Genomic DNA, 23,507 nt, shown 5'->3' on the forward strand with positions numbered 1-23,507 from the left:
CCAAAAAACTGTTTCACAACGAGGCGCTGTGTAATCTTGTGGCACCATTGATTCTTGCTATAAGTGGCGACACGCTGAAAGTTGCAAGATGGTCAACACGCTCTCACCCCTATTCGTCACATACTGCCGTTTGGTCATTTCCCCCTCACGTCCATATACCGACGTTGAGGGTACCCCCTATTCGTCGCTTGATAACGTAGAGGGTCGTCCGATAGATTTGAGTGCAAATCCCTCATCTTTGAATTTTGACGAAATGGGTTATATCCGTCCAGCGGTTTGCCTGCGCTGGAAAGGATGGTTTTAGGCGATTAATTTTATGCTGCAAATGTGTATTTTGCAGTAGCGTGCGGCGCATATAGGCTACTGTTACAATCATTGGTGCGGTGACCATTTTCGTGGGGCAGAAACCCTTGTCTAAATCGGTATCACGACTTTTTTTTCTCTCTTTTTTATATAATTTTGGCCTACATTAAAATGGCATAATTACAGGACTGTATATTTGCTGTATGCTTAAAACATGCCTTAATTTAGGTGGGATTTTTAATAATTTTCGATGACATGCCGCCGTTTGGTCATTTCCCCCTCACGTCCATAAGCCGACGTTGAGGGTAGGCTACCCTCTATTCGTCGCTTGATAACGTAGAGGGGTCGTCCGATAGATTTGAGTGCAAATCCCTCATCTTTGGATTTTGACGAAATGGGGTTATCCATCCAGTGGTTTGCCTGCGCTGGAAATTATGGTTTCAGGCGATTAATTTTATGCTGCAAATGTGTATTTTGCAGTAACAGTTAGCATAGGCCTACACTGCCCTACAAAGCAAAAAGGCAGTAACTACGCAGAGTGCAGAACTGAGAAAAATGACTTTAAAGTTATCCTGTTATCCAGCCTAAGTAGTTGTAGGTAGGTTATTGGACATGTGGCTGTTTTGTTACTTTATATTAGCTTATTCTTTGTACATATCAATCCTCATATTTAATTTGATATTTTACCCCTATTTTGCAGTTACTGTATTCTTGCTTTGTATTACTTAAACAATAAACGTGGCACAATACCAAGGAAAAAGGCAGTAACTACAGATTCTCCAAAAACTATTTTGCCACAACTTGGGCTCTGGGTGTGTTAGATACACTGTATTTGAAACAATTGGAACCATTTGTTTTTCTGAACATGGATATACCAAACCCAAACTAATTTGACCATTTTAGGTCAATATTTTCCACCCGGAAGCTGTTCTGGTGCTAAAACAGCTGCTTAAAGTCTCACATTGCTAAGCTGTATCAAGGCCCAAATGGGGTCAATTTATTTTGAATAGGACCACATTATTATGTGTGAGTATTAGATTAATGTGTGTCTGGGGGTGTTTCTGTATCTGTAATGTAGTATCTGCTATACCTACAAATCACATTAATGTTAAAGCACTGCAAAACAACTTTTCTTTGGAGCAATAATAGGCAAGTTAAACTCCAATTCAACAGAGCAAAGCAAAAACATTTTGCCAAAGTGTCTGTGTCTGTCTGTCTGTCTGTCTGTGTACTGCAACAAATTGTTATTATTATTATTATTATTATTATATGGACCTACAGGACAGCATCTTCACTCTGATCAATATATGTATTGATGTCTGTATATCATAATATTTCATTATACAGGAAATAACTTAAATTAGGTCCATGACAAAATAATGGATGAATTAGGCTAACACAATAAATTAATAATTTTGCACCGTTAATGAAAATGAAGAAAGAAAAGCCAACACACAAAAAGCAGCCTGGCTTCATAAGTTACATTAGGCCTATAATAGGATAAAACATAGAAGCTTGCTTTCATGCAGAGGGACAACATTTTCATAGGTTAATATAATTAAGGGGAATCCAAATTAAATATATAATTTTATATTCTGAAGAAGAAACCGTGCAATAAATAAATGCTTAGGAACAGGAACCAATGTGTTTGAGCCTTAGCGCTAAGGGGGGTGTAAATACCTGCCGGCTCGCTCTGTCTGTAGAAGTTTGTTTTTGTTGAAAGCATGGATGCTTACAACAGTAAAGAGAAAGATGTCAGTTTTGCTCACAACTTGCTAACTTATCTAAACAGCGGACATAGTCTTCAAACAGCGGCCGCGAAGAGAGTGTGTTTTAAGTTGAACAGACACCTGTCACGTTAAAGAATAACTGTTACACCGATAGCTGTGTTTATGGACACATATATTCTCCTGCTGGACAACAACGCTGTGAATGATTAGCCTATGAAAAAAGAAGACGCCGTTCATGTAGGCTAATAAGAGCGAAGAAGATCACGCTGACTGCTTGGATGTTATGGGATAGCCTGATGCCTTAAGAAGTTTTACCTCCGCCCAAAGGTTATCTTTTGGTGCTGTGTATGTTTGTCTGTTCGTTAGTAAGATAACTCGAAAAGTACTGTACGAATTTGGATGACATTTTCGGACAACATGGGTATTAGGACAAGGAACAGATTACTACATTTTGGTGGTGATCCGGAACACGGGACATTTGGAATTGCCTCAGTGACCTATTAGGCTACCTTGACAGAGGTTAGTGCTCTCCGAGTGCTTTTCTAGTTATTGAATATTTTTTCACCGCTGGTTGGATTATAACTTTGTGACATGAACAACAAAATGATGACATGGCAGCGGCGATGATGTGAAGTTACAGAGAATAAAGTTACAGCTCGAAGCAGGGAGGATCAGGGGCAGGTTAGCAAAGCTATTTAAAACATCGCCTGTCAATTAGCATAATGCTATCTGAATGGACCTCTGAGAGGAAGTCCCGCCCTGGCGGCTGACAGGAGTTTATATTGTGATAGCCTAGCCTCTAAATGTTTAATCTGTCACTCTTACTTACCATTCTCCGGGTATTTTCTTTTCAACGCCAGTTCGACCATCTTCTTTCCCCGGCTTTGTGCCATCTCAAACAAAATTTGTGTGAAGTTAGAAGGGTAAAAATGTTAAAACCGTCCCGTGAGGATGCCGCGAAATCAGCTGTGTGTTCACCATGGCAACAGTAACTACACTGCGCAGCAACACGGTTATTTTTTGTTAGGTAAAACATAACAAGAATACAGTAATGGATGTTACTGTATTCTTGCTTTGTTTCACTAGGGCTTTTTGCAGTTACTGTAGAAACGACTACCATTTTTCTCCAAAACAACACACATTTGAGATAAGATGTTTTGTCACATAACAAAGGATGCCTTGAATGTCATGAAAATGATAATAACTCATTTTTGACCAAAAATGCAGTTACTGCCTTTTTGCTTTGTAGGGCAGTACTGTTATAATCATTCATTGGTGCGGTGACCATACATTTTCGTGGGGCAGAAACCATTGTCTAAATCGGTAGCCTATCCCGACATTTTTCTCTCTTTTTTTTATATATTTTGGGCTACATTAAAATGACATATTTACAGGACTGTATATTTGATGTATGCTTAAAACATGCCTTAATTTCGGTGGGATAGGCCTATTTTATAATTTTAGATCACATAGCCTACTGCTGTTTGGTAATTTCCCCCTCACGTCCATAAGCCGACGTTTTGGGTACCCCCTATTCGTCGCTTGATAACGTAGAGGGGTCGTCCGATATTTGAATGCAAATCCCTTATCTTTAAATTTTGACGAAATGGGGTTATCCATCCAGCGGTTTGCCTGTGCTGGAAATGATGGTTTCAGGCGATTAATTTTATGCTGCAAATGTGTATTTTGCAGTAGCGTGTGGCGCATATTGTTATAATTATTCATTGGTGCGGTGACCATACATTTTCGTGGGGCAGAAACCATTTTCTAAATCGGTATGACAACTTTTTTCTCTTTTTTTATATAATTTTGGGCTACATTAAAACGACATAATTGCAGGACTGCATAGGCCTGTTTGCTGTAGGCTTAAAACATGCCTTAATTTAGGTGGGATATTTTATAATTGTCGATGGTATTTCAATTTGCAATGGCTTTAGTGAGCCTACAACAGTAGGCCTACAACTTTGCTTTTTTTGCACAAAAAAATAGCCTACTTTTATAGAACTTTCATCTCAATACTGATTATGAGGTTGTGATAGTCTACTGCAGAAATGTTTATTGCTTAATATGGACATATCCTTTGGCAAAGAGATGGATGCATTCTGGGAAGTGATGTGTTTAAATGTAATGGCTACATACACCCGTGTTTCCTTCACTTAGGCATTTATGCTGACCCCTTTAAAATTTTGAGCAAGTATATAAAATATTAAGACTGTACTTTTTCATTATGATTGATATTTTGGCGCAATTTTGTGCACACGTCACTGTGTGCGACCATCCCAGAAACCATTGCCCAGCGCGATTCCACCTATGGATTCCACCACGGTAAGTCGCTTACAACAGTCTAAAACGCAATATAAATGAATAAGCATTTACACGTCCAAAATTAATAAAATTACGAGTTTAATAAAATAAAATAAAAATGATGTAGGCCTATGGCTATACATACACACCATGTTTTTGTGTGAAATACTCATAAATAATATTATATGATTATTGGGGGATATATATATGTATATATATATATATATATATATATATATATATATATATATATATATATATATATATATATATAAGTTTAAGTCTGGCAAGGCAAAGTTTATACAAGTACCCTGATCATGTTATTCCTGTTTGTTTATCCATTTGAATTAAGGCAGAACAAGGATGTGTTCAAAATATCATGAACCCTTGCTCACACAATGACCTTTTTTATAATTTTGATTTCATGAATGAACAAGAGCAGCATTTACTTAACTTCTTAGCCTAGTAGTTATTCTTAGCCTAGTAGCCTAGTTATTCATATTGTAATATGTAGTTTGGTGATCTATTCTTTTTTGATTTGTTCTTCTCTTTCTCTGTAGGTTCCTTAATCCCTGTCCTTTAAAAAAAAACAGCACCTCATTACATCGAAAAAAAAAAGGCACTTTAAAGAGCCACATTTGTCTTGTATCTTTACTCTCTCTACTGTTGTATTGTGTTCTCTCTCTCTCTCTCTTGCTGTCTTACTGTCTCTCCCTCCCCCCCTCTTCCTCCCTCCCCTCTGAGTGAGGTTTTTGTTTGTTTGTTTGTTTGTTTGTTTGTTTTGTCTTTTTTTTGTCCCTGTGTGTTTATAGTGTGTTTATATTTTGTGCCATGTCTGATCCTGAGATGGACCGTCTCCTGAATGAGATGAGTGACCTTGTCGATCAGGCTGAACATCAAGCTCACCTCAAACAGCTCATTAGCATGCACCAGGAACCAGAACCATCCACCAGTCAGCCTTCCACCAGTAATCCATGCACCAGTCAGCCTTCCACCAGTAATCCATCCACCAGTCAGTCATCAAACAGCAAGCAAGATGTTAGGTGGATTAACAGGGACAGTGATGGAAACATTATTTACGGCAGGCCCAGATCATCCCGGAAACAAGCAGGTATGATTTTTTTTTTACATTCATGTTAATTAGGAATGGTATACAATATGATCTCAAGTCATGGGTCTGAATTAGAACATATCTGAGGTTATTATTACGTACCTGTGCCTGGCATCAGGTAAAGTTTGTGTCATTGAGTGTAAAAAGCAACAGCTTTTTTGCTACAGCAGGTCCCAGTCAAAGCCAGAGTCGAAAGACTGGTGTCGATCATGTCAGGGCTCCGGAAACCAGTGCAGAAATGACCAGTGACTTTCTTTCCGTTACTGCAGGTGTGTTATTTATTTTGACTTCACTGGTTCAAAACTGTATGTTCATTTATTATAAAATGGCCATTGTTCAATGCTATTCTCTTTTGTTAACATAAACTACTGTTTTTAAATATTTTGCATTGTTTTAACAGAGTCCTTCCTTCAAGAGCTTAAAAGCTCACTGAGTGAGGACATACATGAGGATGAAACGGCACTTCAAGCATAAACAGACTGGTCGACCCGAAAGAGCCTCATATCAGGGTGGTGGGAGAAAGAGAGACCCCGACTGGTCAACACCATGGTGGCTCGACAACATGCGGCAACTCGGATCTGCCAACATTGTGGAAATAGTCCAGCCGTTATCCGTTGTTCTGACTGCCGACCACACCCATTCCTCTGTGGCCAGTGTGATGTCAGGGTCCATCGAGGTCAAGTGTTCCACAACAGGGATTCGATGACACATGCATTTTTTCATCCATTGCCTCCCACAACTTGTGTTGTGGAGAGAGTTCTAAACCAGTGTGGTAAGTTTTTAAAAGTCACATTCTTAGACTTGACTGAAAAACGAAATACTGTTTTCTGATAGGTCGATGAAGCCGTCAAGTACATCTTGTTTAAAATAGTTGCCAGTAAATAAATGTTATTCTTTAATTCTCATCCATGTTTTTTTTTTTTTTTTTCAAGAGCGTCTTGTACCTTTGGAGATGCCAGAGACAATATGCGGTTGTCTACGAGTATCGTCCAGTGTCATCGCAGGACAGTCCATAGTTGTGGTTACAATGAATGGTAAGAAGAACTTTATGGGTTTGGGTGGGGGTCACTTTATCATGGCTGGAAATCCAGAGGTGTCAATAGGTTGTGTGTTGATTAGATTGGCTGGGCCCACCTATGTGGAGGAAAACAATTAACCTTTGTTTGAACACAGTTAATTTGCCTGACAAAAGTGTGACTTCCAATAGAGTGCCTTACAAAATGTTTGTAGAAGTGTCCTCCTGATCCATCCTTAGTCAAAGGTTCCAATTTCAGTTGTCAGAATGACACAGTTTGGTCTGTCAGAATTAACTTTGTGTATATATTTCCTTCTTTTTCCAGGGCGATATGATCTCAGATTGCCTCAGATTAGATGCAAAGCATGTGAAGCCACTTGGAGTCCTGGAGTGGATGACCTGATCCGCAATGACTACTGGCCTGCCACTTCTCACTATTCAACTGTGTACGCAACAGATGTCCTTTTTTCTTTTGAAGAGCTGAAGATGGCAGCACCAGGTACCCCTTTTCCACCAAAACGTTTTGAGAGCCGGTTCGGAGCCGGTGCCTGCGCGCGAACCAGTTCTTTGTGTTTCGACAGTCAAAGAACCGGTTCTCGGCCAGGAAAACTGGTTCCAAAGCGGCACCAACTCTTTGCTGGACTAGAACCAGAGAACCGTTCTTTTACCACGTCAGGCTTACGTCGGGGGCTGGGAGCAGGTTTAGATGTGTCCTAAACATCTTTTCTGACCGCAAAGCCAGGAGAAACATTTGCAGAAACACGATGTAGTCCCCCATTGTAATTGTTATGCTTGAAGTTGGCGCAAGCGTTTCTAGCTTTTTTTAAAAAAAATTTATTGAAAACATTATGTAAGCAAAGAAGAAAACAGTCACAAAATAGAACAAATAAACGGAGAGAAAAAAAAGACAAGACAGGTGTACATAACTAATCAGAAAAGATGACATATCAAAGGAAAAGATTAAAAGACTTACATGTTTCAATTGTTTTTAAAGCCTTCTTGGTTCACGAGTTAGAGATAATCCCAAAGTAATGTTGTACTTGCAAGCGTTTCTAGCTGAGACGTAAAGCGACGTACACAGTGACGTAACGACGTCGTTCGCTGGGCGCTCTAGAAGTGAAAAAACAAACAGGTTCTGAGGAGGTTCGCAAGTTGAACCAACTCCGAACCAACTTTGAACCAGCACCAGTTCCGAACCCGTTCTTTTTTGGTGGAAAAGGGTGGGTGAGACCGTGTTGAGATGGTGGACTTGCTGACGTGTCTGGAGGGGTTGAATGTGGCATCTACGTATACATATCTATCTCACATCTCAGTGGTTCTCACACGTCAAGCGAACATGCTTGAGTGTCCATTTACCACAACTGATGTGTGTTGTTGAATGATTTTGTGTGAATAAAAACCTAAATTCAATCTGTTCATCATATAAGATGATCAAGTCTATTTAGAAAGTTTAGACTAATTAGTTTTATGATCTCTTTATGAACGTTTGAGGAGTCAAAGTGGTACTTGCTAGCTGTCAATAGAGCGACAAAAATAGTTCAGATTGCATCAAAAAGATCTTCATTTGTGTTCCGAACATGTTGGAATGACGATGGCAAAATTTTCATTTTTGGATGAACTATCCCTTTAAGTCTATTATGTTTTTACTTGCGCTAACACTCTAGCTATCTCTGATAGGCTGCACAAGAAAACAGTTAGTGCTATTTCACCATTGGGCCATTTCTGAAACATGCCAGTTTGCGCTAACCGCTGATACTATTATATTTTCTTTGTAGTGCTGAGAATGTTTTATATTTCAAATACATACATATTTAACTTAATTTTTCATTGAGCATCACACTTTCTTTACCAATTCTCCATTCCAATGTCCAAGTAGCCTACAGTTAAAAACAAAAACAAAAAAAAAACATGTCTTGTGTGTATGTGGTTTGGCTCATTGGAAGATGTTTATTGAATGAGATCATTATAATTAATATCAGTAGCAAGAACAGTTCACCTCCCTCATTTTCTTTTACTCGTCCACGCGCCATTGGAGATCTACTGTATCTCTAAAGCTGAATTGTTTTGTTTATTCACCACTAGTGGAACCTATAAAAACAATGATTCTTTTCAAACATGATTCCCAAACATTCCCACCATCCATTCCAGAAAAAAGTAGTTTTTCCATCCAATCTGCATGTTATTTGTAGTACAAAAAAAATGGATAAATAATATCGATTACAACTGTATGAATCTATATTTAAGTAGTGACAGAATAAATGTAATTCATTTTGATTAAAAATGCTGCATTCACAAAATTGGGGTCGTTTAGATTTTTTAATGTAACATTTTTGAAAAGTGCCTTATGCTCACCTTTTATTTGTACATAAGTAAAACAGTTATATTGTGAAATGTTATTACAATTTTAAAAAAAATTTCTATTAATATATTTTAAAATGTAAGTTATTCATGTGATGCTAAGCTGAATTTTCAGCATCATTACTTCAGTTATCTGTATCTGTATACTTCATTAATCGGTGTCACATGATCCTTCATAAATTCGAATATGCTGAATTGCTGCTCAATAAACATTTCTTATTATCAATAATAATCAATATTTTTCTTCTTATTATTATTATCAATTATAGAAATCTATATTTTTTCAGGATTTTTTGATAAATTAAAATTTCAAAAGAACAGCATTTATTTAAAAAAGAAAATATACATCCATTTACTGTCACTGCAGTTTCCTGAGAATGATCCGATTATCTATTTTGAGAATTGAAGGTTTAGGAAATTGAAGATTACAGGGAGAATCCGCTACAGAGCAAATCACAGGAAGAGGTCATTATGATGTCATGAAGAATGGCCCAGAGGGAGCAGAAATTCACTCAAATTGGCTCCCTGAGTTCTGGTCCCTTGTGCCAGCAGGTTGATAGGTTAATAGGCAGTGAATACTATCTTGTTTTCTAATGGATGGTTTTAACACTATGACCTTGGCAGCTAATTATCCCAGTGAAATGTTCTGCCTTGGGCCGCCTCTAAATTGGAGTTACAGGAAAGATGTTGGATAGAATTACCGCCAACATGACACCACAGGAAACAATTTAGAAAAGATGTTTCATGATTAAAGTGAAATTAAAACATCTAATTTAAGACAACATAAACAGCAGACTTTTGAGACTTGTAAAATGTAATGTCCTGTTTATCTGGACAAACATTTATGCTTGTTACTTTAAAGCCTTTGCATTCTTTTCAAAAAAAAAAAAGACTCAGTAAACACCAACTGTAATGAATTAAGCCACAAATCACTGATAGGCTTTATGCTTGTGCAAGATACATGCATGCGTGTGTTCATGTTCTCATACACACACACATCACTTTAAATTTCATCATTACTGTGAGTTCCATGTGTTTGAGGAGACTGAATGTCTGAGTAACATCAGAGGAACTGAATGTGTTAGAAATGTCAGGATGCATGCGCTTCCTGTACATCTGTGTGTCACTTGTGCTGGTGTTATAGGTTTACAACAAAGACATTCTAAATGATATTCAGAAAACAAAGAGAGTTGGTTAGAGTAAGTGGTTAGAATTAGAATTGGCAGTAGGCTTATTTTGGATTGGCATTAGGAATGTGAAATGGATGGAAGCGAAAAGTATAACAAAACAAACAATATATTATTTTAACAATTATATTTTAATTATATATTTATATATATGGCTTATTATTTGGCTAAGCAACCGATCGAAATAGCGTCAGGATCAGTGCAGCGTTCAGAAAGAGACAACAACAAAAACACAGTCACAACAAATATTTTTTTAAAACATTTTTTTAAAGCATTTCAAAACCAAGAGTTTAACCGTAAAAAACACAACTGCTTCTAGTTTCAGTAAAATTAATATTACACCATAAGGATAAACACGAGTGTGCATTCTTCTATCAGTCAGTCATGTTCTGTGCAAGTCGCGCTTGGTCGATGTTATACGGACATCTAGTGGTAAGCATGTAACGTTACATAAAGATAAACGTTTTTACTTACATCCGTGATGAATTTACTTTTTGATTAAAGGTTATTGCTTTATTTTACATTATGACACTTCAAAATATTATTAAGTATTAAAATGTTGCAAGAACCCTCTTTGAATAATTTTAATAATATTGTGCTGTTTCTCTTTATTTCCCTTAACACATTTGCCGATTCATCACCATCCTGCACATGCTAAAAGTAGCCTATATTTAAATATGTTACAGTGTAAAAGTAAATGCACATTGTTCTTACGGGAGGCATGATCTCCCATCATCGCCTATAATATTTTCTGTGCGTTTTAATTTCAGAATGAGCTTCTAGCGCTCGTCAGCTCAGTCAAGCAAATGGTGCTTACTTGATTTCACCGTCAACATCGTTTTCAACTTATCTCTGATAAATTTTATAAAGCACCAAGTCAACATTACCAAAGTAACATCAAGTCAAACAACACTGCCGAATAATCTAATTCTGGAAGTTATTTAACATGCTGTTAAGAAAAAGCATAGGCTACTGAACAGTGTTTAGGCTACTGTGTATTTAAACAGTAAATTACAGAAAACAGATGGGAGTCTAAAATAAACATCACAAGTGGAGGTACAGTTAATGACCTTAATGTGTTCTCCAAAGAATAGGCTAGTAGTTCCAAAACTGAATCTGCAAGATTTCAATATAGCCTAATATAAGGGAAAAATATATAAATCTAAAAATAAATATACAAATCTATTAATATTATATATTTTAAGTTTTTTTTATGTATAGGCCTATTCTAAGGTTTTGATAGGGGTTAGGGTGTGGGTTAGGTTTAGTCTATAGGTTTTATATATAACTGTTATAAAAACATAACTGGTGTGTGTTATATCATCCGCATTCTGAGTCCTGTGAATGGAATGTTACTATTTAGTCTTTAAATAAAGCCTTTATCACTTTGGACAGATAGTGATTAAATGTGTTGTTTTTTTTTCTCAGATCAAGGTTGTGAGAAAACAAGCACATGAACCAATACAATAGCACTATCTTATTCTTTACCAAGTCTCGCATAGCCAGACCTTCAGATGGACATTTCAGCCAACGGTCCGTGGGCCGCACTTGAACTTGATGCACAACGTAATGACGGCGTTGCTCAGCCCTGTTTGTTTGAACCGTGAGAGGCGTCAATAGCCGCGTTTCCATTGTCGGGCCAGGGCCGGGCCAGGGCTAACAGCGAGCCGAGCCGAGCCGAGCCAGTGGCCTCAGGCCTTAAGCACCGGGCTTGCGTTTCCACTGCCGGGCCAGTAGCCCCGCAACGTTGCCTTAAACCCCGCCCCTAACACGCCTTTCTGGATCAAACGTCATATAACCCAGCCCATTTCAGCGGGTATTATGAATTTATTTACTTTTTAAGTTAGGAAGATAGCATGTATATTAACTCACCTGCCGTGGCTGCAATAGTGTCCGACTTGTCTCGCGAGTCGCCACTAACAGAGGGCCGAACCGTGGAAAGTTTCTTCTCTGAGCTCCGCTTTGTCCATTGTGCGTTTTAATCGCCTTGTACAATACTGCGCCCGCAACTTTTTTATTTTTTCCCGAACTTGAAGCATTGCTCGCTGAATGCTTAGCTTAGAAAATTCAGCAACAATGTATTTTATAACGTCTTCGTTTCTTCACACGCCGTCAAATTGACGTTGTACCCTTTCTTCTGCCCAAATGCTCAGAAGAGCTTTGGTATCTTCGACAGACCAGTACAGGCGATTCTCCATTTCGAGCAGCGATTATTTTGCGCGATATAAAAAAGTGAAATGTGCATCTTGCCGGCTTTGCCGCAGACCATAACTTGGACTAACACCGATAAACTCCACCTTTTACCTTGCCCACGCCTCTAGCCCGAGCTTGCCCGCTTTGGCCCAAGGTATTCGACGGGCCAGAAATCCTGGCCGTTGGCCCTGAGTAAGCCTCGATCAACCCCCGGAAGTGGCAGTGGAAACGCGACTGGCCCTGGGACGCACTAGCGCGGCTCGGCCCTGGCCCGGCAGTGGAAACGCGGCTAATGCCATCATTACGTTGAGCCAAGTTCAAGTATTAACTCTTTTGGCGTAAGTCGATGCGTACAGTGGTCTGCCGGAAGCTAGTTATTTTAGTAGAAAAAGTTTTAAATATGGATATTTTTCTCACACGAACGCATCGCTTTCACTTCAGAAGACCTTTATTAACCCCCTCAGGTCCATGTCAAGCACTCTAATCATGAATAGATCAGCTTTAATGGACTTCAAACAACCATTCACTCTCATTATCAAGCTTTTGAGAGCCAGGACATTTTTTAATATAACTCAGATTGTAGGCTCTTCGTCTGAAAGAAGAATGTTATGTCATATAGCAGAGGATGGCTTCAGGGTGAGTAAATCATGGGCTAATTTTTTGTTTTGGGGTGAATTATCCCTTTAATTTGCACGTTTCCTCACACAGCGCCGCCCCATTTCGCAAGTGACAACAGTGTAACCAGTCCTAACAATGGCAAAAGTTCCAGCAAAGCATGCATCTGTTTTGTCGTTGGCTGCACAGACGACCACAGAACACTATTTGACCAAATAATGTCACAGCTGTCTCATAAAGACCTCAAGGAACTGTGTCAACTTGTGTAAAAAAAAGTTAATCATGACGGTACGCAAGTCGATGAGATTAATCAATATAACTCCACAACAACTATAAATGTATCCACTAACCATTCAGAAACGTTCAGGTGCAGTCTAAAGGTTGCAACCTCTTCCTTAGTCTCTCCGTAAGGCTGCACTACTGGTTATTTTTTGAGATTTCAACCCGTTCTCATTCACAGGGCGTCACTTACGCTTTTGTCACGTCCGACGGTGTCTACTACCAACGCCCATTTGCGTCAACATGAGACGCACAGAGCTTTCCACTAACTCCAATGTAAACCCATCCGCGGTCCTATTGGACGCCCAGGGCATGGCGAACTCAGTGCCATCTATGGCACTGGGCGAACTGAGGGTGCTTCTCAATATCCCTCCTCGCTCCTCTGTCCTCCATCCTATGACCCGGAAACCAATCAAGCACAGCCATCTTGAAGGACATTTCAATTCTCTAATTGCACCGCGAGGAGTCGAGGATCGAGAAGTGAGGAGGCTTTCGGAGGAGTTATGAGCGAGGATACACAGGTGTATCCTATGCGGAAGTGTTTTATTAGGCTTGTTTGAGATGAGCAAAATCTGCGCAGAACCGATCACCGGTGATCAGCGCGCAATGCATGCCGGTTAGAAATGTGTCCGAGTGCGGTCCGCCTTGCGCTGATGTCATGCTGACGTGTGTCAAAAAGCTCTCGCGAGCGCAAGGCGCACGTGTTGGATTCTGCAGTCGCGCGCAGTTGCTCTCCACCGACTGCGCTGATCAAAAGCATGATGGGAAACGACTTGCTGACGACACAGCTTAATGTTGATTGGTTTAAACAACCGTGATGTATTGTTCTCTTTTAAAATGTTTGATTTTAAAACTCGGATATCATGTTTTATGTGTATATGTACTCTCGGACAGTGCGATCTCTATGAGTTATGCAATGTCATTTTATTATTTAAAAAAAACATCCATGTCACAGCCTATGTCTGTATTAAAGAAAAAATGATTGGTAAACACTTATTTGGAATGGAATTAAATAACAAGTACTTGTTATTGTCTTGTTCATTATATTTATTTTCATATAAAGGCAACAGAACTTAAATTACATCCAGTTTATTAGCAACACTGTGCACGAGCGTGAATCCCGTAATCCCGCGATATCCATCATTGATCTCGCAGGTGTCAGATCCACTGCGAGAAGAGAGATCTGTCCGGCTTGCCTGCGCTTTTTTCACTCCTCCTCTCACTGCAGCCGCCTACTCTCGACTACATTTCAGGCGAGGCAAGGCGCATCTCAAACAAGCCTATTGACCAAACGTGACGCACGCTCCTCCCCCTTCACGTCGGTCACAATCTTTTTAATTTACAGTTTACCTTTGCAGTTTATATAAACCACATATCACATATTTCAACAGGGTATCTTGCTTTATTATTATTCATTATGAATTTCTTAAATAAACAAACTTCAACAACATATGGGCAGATCCTTTGAGCGCTGCTGATGACGCTGTGAAGACGCTCGAGTGATCAAGTATTCCAATGTATAAAAAAAATCTTTCATTCGATTCCTCCGTCCTCATTTTCTTTCCTTGCGTCCTTCCCTCACAACCTACAGGGGAGGAGCTGAGGCGCTAGGAAAGGAAGCGAGGAAAGGAAACGAGGATGCATAAATAAGAAATGAGAAGCACCCTGAGTGTTGACGTAACCGCGGAAGTGTCCTCACTGTCAATTCAAATGTTTTTTTTTTTAGATTTTAATATATAGATTACACATATTTAATATATATACATACATATATCATTTTATTTTTATATATTTCAACACAACAATGTGATTGATAATTTTACAATACAATATGAAAATGTTATGGTCATTTCTTTTTTTTACTTTACAACAGCGTCATGAATATATTCAATATATTGATTGGTTTAAAGATTATTTTATTATTAATATTTATATTCAGCCTACCATTAGCAACAAACGGTAACATTTCACCATTAATAATCGATCAAATATTTGGCAGAAGAGAACTACCTGGAACTACCCATAATCCGTTGCTATGGAGACACTGACAGGGATGGGGTCAGCATGGGATTTTTTTCTTCGTGCGGATTTTCTGAGACGGGTCAGTCAAGCTTTGGCTATTATTTAAGTTCTGAAGGTGATATACAGATGTTTTAGAAATAGCCTACAACGTTTCGGGCTTGATTTGATCAAATTTCGCAAACCTTTTTCAGGAAGTAAAAAATTTAAATGTAAATCTTTGACTTGTTCTCAAAGTAGTTTAGGCCAATTTAAACTAGCTAACGTGCTTGCTAGCTAAATTCTACTGTAAGGGAAACACATGGCTGCAGGTTAATCTGTTGAGAAGACTGTTGCAATCTGTTATGAAGTTGGGGCAAAATTAATTAATTGTATGGGCCACAAAACGAGCATTACAATATGATATATTGTAACGTTATTAAAGGGAGTGTGTAAAATGGAAATTCTGGTATTTTTGTTAAAAAAAATGCCAACGTGCCTAATTTATGACATTATAACCTCACGTTATAACTTTGCATGTATTTTCATATTTGTTTTACTTTACATTTTCACCCGAGTACAAACTATGAAGATGCATTTGATTGTAGGTTATCTGTTTATTTTAATGTTACAGACATGTTCTGTCAATATTATCTCTCCTGTTTAGTTTGTTTAAAAATGAGTGGTTTGGGTTTTGATGCTGAAGATTTGGAGTTGGAGGAAGAGCTTCAGGATGTAAACAGAGTTCTTGGGGTTTTGGAGGTAAGTTAAGTGTTGCATTATGGCAAAACGTTAAAGAAAATTATTTTACACCTAAATTATTGACTCAGTATTTTGAGGGTTGCGTTTTTGTGTCTTGTTGAATTACACAGAGTCAGGCTCAGAAGGAACTCAAGGCACAGAGGGAACACAACCCAACCCCTGTCCAATTGAAGAAGCGTGACATGCATGGGTTTGTTATTCCTAAAAGGCCTTCATCCAGTAGGAAAACCAGTGGAATGTCATCTGGTTAGTAGTCCTACTTATATTTCTCCTTTCTGTTTACTTAACAATTTCCATTACTAAATTTGTCTTAATGTCATTTTCAGCGCCAACTACCAAACAACATCAACAGGTAAAGCAAAAACACATTTTGTGATTAATGAAAAACAAATAAAGATTGATATTAACATGGTTTTAATCTCCATAACCTTATTAAAGTCTGTGAAAAGGAGTTTCAAAGTTCCAGATTGTCTTTTTTCTCTCCTTATGTCATGTTGAAGGGTTTGCAGTCTCAGCAGCAATACCAGCAGTTAATAAAACAGAGCAAATGTTATTGTCAGAATTGCACTGAAAACTGATAGTCTCTCTTATAAAGCCTGCATGTCTTTGCCACCTGTATTTCCTTAAAAAAAATATTGTTAACACAGAACAGCCCATATGTGCGGCACCTACTGATGTTGTTGCCAGTGTCAACCTAACAAAAGGTACATAATTAAAGTATAGTGTATTGTAATTGCCTGGATAGATTATACTATATACTATATTATACTGTATTACATGGCTTGGTAGAATTCCAATGTAGAATGCAGTCTGTTATTTCTTGATAACAGACGCTGCTTAGTATAACACACACTTGCCATGAAAAACAGAGCGTTGCCATGGACGCAGTTCAGAGACGGAACAGACTATTTTCTTTAGCGGAAGCAATACAATCGTTTTTAAATCAATAAACTATTTGTTTAAATCAATATTTTGTGTCAAATTATTGATTTATTTGGTAGGTAGCCATGTAATAAGCGGTATAATGTATAGCGAGGCGATTGTTATAGCGAATACAGACCCTTCAGGCTTATTCCAAACCCCTTATTCAAACAACCGCCTCGCTATACATTATCCCTTACATATTAGTTTAGATGTCATTTCTTGACAGTTTTAAGTTTAGGTAGAGATGTATGGGCTGTTGTCAATTTGAAACAATAGAGTTGGTTTATTGGCGAAGTTTATTAATTTTTATACTTTTTCTGTTAGGATCTGAAACTGAAGTGCTTCGTCAGGAGCTTCTTGAGCTGCTTGAGGATGGAGTAGACATTACATTAGAGGATACAGCAGTGACTTCGGAGGCATCACCTGAGTCAGCTGCTACTGACTGGGATATCAGAAACAAAGTCTTCTCACAAAAGTGGAAAGAGGCCAGGCCATTTCTTGTTGAAAATATGCTGGCTACCCAAGATCCATATCCACATTGTGGGTGCCAGTGTGGCAAACAAGCTGTTGTGAGGTGTCTGGACTACCTGCCTTTCCCGTTCCTTTGTGAGGACTGTGATACTGCTGTTCATTCACGCTTTGTCTTGCACAACAGAGAGTCACTAACTGGAGGGTTTTTGCAGCCTTTGTCAGAGTTGCGCCAGCAAATGGGTAAGACCATTTCCAGGTATTATGCCTTACTATGTATGAAACATGTGTTATTCCTTTACTGGATTCACATTAAGAAACCAAGTTTTGATGTTTTTCAAATGCTCTATGCAATGCATATTTCTAGTTGAATAAATAGTTAAAGCAACACTAAGTAAGATTTTTTACCTTAAAATAATGTTTTCAAAATCGTTTTAGTGGCTCATCAAGTCGTGACATGGTGAAATGCACTTGTGCCACCGCTTTGCGTTCCTTTATCTGATATATCCACGCTATGTAAGATTGCCAGATCGGGTCGCGTTTCTGTAGTCCGAATGAGACATAAGAAAACTACAAATTTGACTTGCTTTACGGCAAGCGTTACATCATACTTTCATAAAATCATGCATCATACTCTACCTTGTCTGTGGCCATTGTTGATTCCAAAGCTGGTGCTGAATAAACAGAGAGCATGTGCGTGCGCGTGCGACAGTAGGCTGCGGTAGGCTAAATTATTTACGACAGCGGTAATGGACAATTCCGCTCCCAACCTGTAGGGCGACCGCAGAGGAAAAGTTACTTGGTGTTGCTTTAATATTTGCAGAACAAGTTAGTGTGTGTGCTTTTTGTGGGTATCTAAACAATACACAATTTCATTCTTTTGATAGCACGACTGTTACCTATACAGAGACCAGATCGTGTGTGTGGCTGTTCAACAGGCAACATTCATGCGTCACCTGGCAGAAATGTGGCTGTCATTACCATAAATGGTAAGTGGAAATTTTACACATGGTAGCTTCGCTTTAATCTTGAGAAGCTGCAGAGTTGCAGTCTCTGTTATTTAGTCACTGTAACTTACCCTGTACACTTACAGCTAAACTGAGGCATATTGTTGACATTTTTCTATCTGCTCTGCTCGCTTGCCAATGTTGTGCCTAGTTGTGCCCGCTGACAATTGCATGCAGGTTGTCTAATATGTGGTTTTGAAGGAGTGTAATCGTTTCTTTTTGCTTTTATGAATAAAGGCGTAGGGACAATCAAAGAATGACAGGAACAGGGAGAAGAGGGGATGACAAGCTGCAAAGGGTATTGGATCAAATCAAACCTGGGCAACTGCGGTAGCCTTAGTACATGATGCTCGTGCTCTATCAGGTGAGCTACAGGGGCACTGTGATATGTTGATAAGTTTTTACTAGGGCACTTGAATGTATATGTAGATATGAATAGTATATGGTTGAATGTGGCATACGTATAAATACTAGGGCTGTCACTTTTGACAAAAATCGAATTCGAAAGGATATCAAATATCAAGCAATGTATTACAATATATTCGAATATCTACGAGCCCCGCCCCCAATGAAAAAAAAAGCGTTTAGAGCACCTGCTACTGGATGGCAAACAATAAAATAAAAAACAAACTGTCTAATCATAGACTTTAAAAAATGCGCTACACATGGCACTTTAAAAACCGGATAGTTTATTTATAGTTCGATTACGGATATTTCACGTCATGTTCGAATGCATATTCGAATATCGAATAAAAAGTGACAGCCCTAATAAATACTACTAAATACAGTCTAAAAACTGTATGGGGAAAATGAAAGTATATATATTCTTTTCATAAATACAGTATATATTTTCATGTTAAACTAAGGACAACTTACTTCTCAGCAGATGCTCATAGAGCTTGCTCATCTTCATGATGATATCTTGAGCAGCCCCTTCTGCTGGCTCATCATCTTGGATCATATCTCCAATCATCTGGCCATTGCGGTCTTGATGGCCAAGAAAAAGGATGGCCTTGTAACCCAGTGCGTTGAGTTTCAAAACCTGCAAGAACAACAATGATGACAAATATTTGTATCCTCTGGTTTGACAAATTAGGATGACAAAAGAATATGGTACAGTTTAGGTGTGTACAGGCCAGTTTAAACAGCGCCAACTCAAGGGCTGTAACATTGTTAAAGGGTAACTAAACCCCTGGTCAGAGCCTGACTCCAGCCACTGGCAATATTCGAAAAATGCTGAAAAGTGGGCAGACCCCAGTGGAGGGGGGGCGTGCACCTGACACATGTCCTTCTGTAGGCAAGGGCGTGATTAGCTGGTACCCTCTTACGTCATAGGGCACCACAACTTCCAATAGGAAAATTCAACTGCAGTAGCCACCGTTCAACCTGAAGAGGGCAGCACTCAGACGTTTTTACACCATATATTGTAGAATTAAAACACTTTATACCCAAATGTCAAATAAATTACTTGAATCAATGAGCAGCATTAATAAAGCCCCAGTCTTACAGATCATTAACTAAAAAAAAGTTGTTTTAGGGTTTAGTTACCCTTTAAGGAATCGTGGTTCATTGCAGCCCTGATGGTGGCAAAGAAGTGGGCAGATTCACTTGTGTGAAAGCAAAAATGGTTGGATGCATCAGAGTTTGTAAATGTTTCCTCTGACGGGTCATTGTAGCCTGTATAAGTGTGGATGCTTTCAGCTTTAGAAGTCTGTTCTAAAATTGACCTAAACCCCACCTATATTTTTCCTGCCCTTCTAGCAACCAAAACACAAACCTTCTAACTCTTAAGGGGACATTGTTTAGGAATTTCTCCCATCTAGCGGTGAAATTGTATTTTGCATTCAAACGAATTGTGCTCTCCAGCACCACGCTTTTTCAAATGCGTCTACGGTAGCTGTTATGTACCAAAAAGCTATGACAGGATGTCTTCTAATAGCACTTCATCGAGTTTTCCTTCGGGTGAACAGGTTTGTTATTTCAAACAAACTGCAATTTGACACAACGAACAAACGAATGTTACAGTATAATAATAGTGCAATGCTGCCTTTTAAACTTGCTGGGGCCGTGAAGCGCCTCTCACTGCTCTGCTCCTCCTTTTCTGCTGCTTTCAGTTACGTGACGCTGGCTATGAACGAAAACGCGTTGTGGAAACGCGTTGGCCTAGTACTTTTTGACCCTCTCTGCTACTATAGTCTTTCAAGATGGCGGAACTACATGGAACCCTCCGTTGACCTACCCGTCACATGTATATAAAGATAATAAATTCTTCGTTTACGAGGATAAGTCCGATAATTGGCAGAGGTATTTGTACACCATTGAGGACATATTTATGAATAAAAATATTGATTTTAGATAATAAAATACCTAAAAAACTACACATAGTCCCTTTAATGATATTAAAAATATTTACAACTGTGATGATTATATAATTATCTGGGAGGCCAACTTCTTGTTAAATCAGAATTATGAAAACTTACCGACAGCTGGGCAGAATTTAAAATTTTGCTGAAATTTCGTTGTTTTTTTTACTGACGAGGCCCAGTTGCTGTTCCTAACTTTTTCTTGTTTTTTTTTTTTTATCCAGCTTGATATGGAGGCAGCACAGGCAGGCAACGCAGGTCTTTCTGTTCAGCCTGTTAGGAGTCTGGCAGGAAGGGCATGGTTTCGTTTTCGGATTTGTCATTTCTGCAAATGAAAATGAATCATGTCAGGATTATCAACATCATATTAAAATGATGCATTACTCGTTAACAGCAGCACATGGTATTATTAAATAACAGCAAGCAACACTAAGTGACATGCAAAGAAGATACAGTTTGAACAGTCAATAATAACCTTATATAAACACTTTTGAATAAACTGATAAACCTGATCATTAATTTTTAATTTATCTGTGGCAGGAATTGGAAATATCATACTTATTTGGAGTATTTGTTCATTAATTAATACATTCTTAAGCCACCCTGCTCCCTAGAGAATGTGTATAGTATCTGAGCTAATCTTAAAGTCTTTTAACAACTGCACTTGTGTTATTACACTCATGCAATATTTTGAGATTTTCTACTTAGTGCAACAAATATCAAATACCTCACACTTTTTTGTCAGTAAACCATTTACTCTTGCTCTTCCAGCACTTCACCAACTGCTAAAATCTCAACATATTAGGAAATCGACTTTTAATGCTAATTACACAGTGCTGGAATGGACTGCAATAGACAAAGGCAGAAGGAAATCTCAAGAGGCTAATATAAAATTCAAATTACTGTAGAAAATTAAGGTATAGCACCACAGAATAGTGGGACAGGAGTAAGTAAATAACCAACAGACTAACAGGCATGTATGCCATCAATGCAAGGTGTAACCTTATTTAAATGCTAGTGGCAAGGGAAATGTTAGCCCTGGTATCCTCAATCACATCCAATTATTCTTGGCTTTAGAAAGTTATTTCTTTAGTGTAAATCTTAATATTCCTTGAAGGGAACATGCTTTAGAAAACAGAAGATGACTAGCTGACTATTGCCATCAAACTTAATTTTAAAATCTTCTAGGAAAGCTAACGTTAAAGCTATGGTATACGATTTCAAAGATTGTTCATTATTAATATCCTCGTTTAGATGCTGGTTATTGTTATATAGTACAATCCTAACAATATGAATAGAAAAAAGAATGAAAAAAATCCATTCACTCTATTGGCTGTACAGCCGCAGAGAAGTTGACCAATGTAAGCTGTCCGGCCGGCCAGCTTACATTGGTCAACTGCTCTCATCCAATTACCAGCTCCACTTGAAACTCTGCCTGGCGCTCGCGTCTCCACCGCACCCGCCCCCGCCCCCCTCCTGCGACATGAAATTGCACGCGTAAGCAGCTGACAGTCTATGGTAGGCAGCTTAAGTAGCATATCAGCAATGGATAAAAAAAAAAAAAAGACAGCAGCAAGCGTCCCCTGCTTGCCCCTACAGTAAAGTTAGGACGAAAGAGAAAGTCATTAGAGGAATGAGCAGAGATAAAAAAAAATGTGAAGAACGCCGAACTTTGAGTAGGATAAATATAGGGTCCACCATTGACCCTTTGAGGAAGCTTCAGGAAGATCTGGGACTGAAGACCGACGCTGACACGGCTGACTTTTTGTTGAGCAGGTAAACATTTATTTATACTTTTATGGTGTGACGTGTTACATAAATAGCTTTTTATCAGTTTGAGAACTTGCTCATGCTGCCCTCGGCATTGGAATGTTAGCCGTTTAAGCATCACCTATCACGGGTCAAAGTAATTATATTTCTTGAAGTCCTTGAATATATTTCAGTAGGCCTAGCGGGTTTTTGTTCGAGCCGATCGAAATTTGAACAAGATGCGCTGTGTGCTGCAATAACAAAGGTTACTGAAAACCTTAGCAATATTATACTAATGGTGGTGGGGAGTTTAGAACATTTCATGTGTTGCTAATCTTGCGTTGACGTGAACTCAAACGTGACATTGAATTGTTGATGAAGCAACTAAGTTCAAGTGTCATAAGGCAATTTTACATATGATGTTTACTACCGGTGATCACAGCTTGACTGAGTGACGTTGTTCAATTCGTTTCCCGGTGGGAGGGATCAGGTAGCACAGAGGGGAGGGGTGTGTGTGTGTGGAGGGGCGGGATGAGTTTTTTAAAACTTCCCTAACGGCATACAAAAGCATACAATCACCGATCTACTACTGATCTATCACTATTGGTGGGCTGAAGATAAATATGGCAATTTGTAGACATAAGCAGTGTTGTGCAAGTTACTTCCAAACTGTAATACATTATATATTACTTGTTACTGTTATTTAAAAGTAATTCATTACCTTACAATATTACTGTCTCAGAATTGTAATGCGTTACATTACTCCTGTATTACTTTTGAGTTACTTTCACCAAAATAACTATACAGAAGTAGAAGTTAACATTCTAAAATGACTAGGGCTGTAACGATATGCGATATGAAACCGAAATCGCGACACTCAGATCCACGAACCTGCAGAATGGCGACACACCCCTTCCAACTCCCAGCGTTATCCATACCGTCCAGATCCAATGCTACCACATCTTTAAATTACTATTAGTATTATTTGAAGTTAACTTAACATTATAAAATATGTAGACCTACAACACAAAACTAGTTGAGGATAAATTATTTAAAATTTGGGAATTCCAGCGTTATGGACATGACATTTGCAGACTTGCAGTCAAAACTTATATAATTATATAAATTCTCAGAAAATGCA

General features: G+C 38.6%; 1 protein-coding gene across 1 annotated transcript; it reads left to right on the forward strand.

Moving 5' to 3' along the window:
- The first annotated feature begins 5,183 nt into the window (after positions 1 to 5,183).
- On the forward strand, positions 5,184 to 20,209 carry LOC143698740 (uncharacterized). Its single transcript, XM_077194226.1, has 12 exons — positions 5,184 to 5,448; positions 5,619 to 5,717; positions 5,849 to 6,220; positions 6,381 to 6,482; positions 6,789 to 6,962; positions 15,761 to 15,855; positions 15,966 to 16,101; positions 16,182 to 16,207; positions 17,104 to 17,490; positions 18,135 to 18,236; positions 18,492 to 18,618; positions 19,141 to 20,209. Exons 3-9 carry the CDS (start codon positions 5,995 to 5,997, stop codon positions 17,158 to 17,160), a joined length of 816 nt encoding a protein of 271 aa, XP_077050341.1. The 5' UTR covers positions 5,184 to 5,448; positions 5,619 to 5,717; positions 5,849 to 5,994; the 3' UTR covers positions 17,161 to 17,490; positions 18,135 to 18,236; positions 18,492 to 18,618; positions 19,141 to 20,209.
- Positions 20,210 to 23,507: the final 3,298 nt, after the last annotated feature.

This window comes from Siphateles boraxobius, unplaced genomic scaffold (assembly GCF_051911475.1).
Source record: "Siphateles boraxobius isolate OS27281-9 unplaced genomic scaffold, OSU_SipBor_1 11, whole genome shotgun sequence".
Taxonomy (NCBI): domain Eukaryota; kingdom Metazoa; phylum Chordata; class Actinopteri; order Cypriniformes; family Leuciscidae; genus Siphateles; species Siphateles boraxobius.

What these genes read in the sequence shown, in the direction of transcription:
- LOC143698740 (XM_077194226.1), top strand. Translation starts at nt 5,995, where the DNA reads ATGGTGGCTCGACAACATGCGGCAACTCGGATCTGCCAACATTGTGGA. An exon ending in AGTTGTGGTTACAATGAATG is followed by an intron (nt 6,483 to 6,788) that starts GTAAGAAGAACT and finishes TTCTTTTTCCAG; the next exon opens with GGCGATATGATCTCAGATTG. An exon ending in GCTGAAGATGGCAGCACCAG is followed by an intron (nt 6,963 to 15,760) that starts GTACCCCTTTTC and finishes TCTCCTGTTTAG; the next exon opens with TTTGTTTAAAAATGAGTGGT.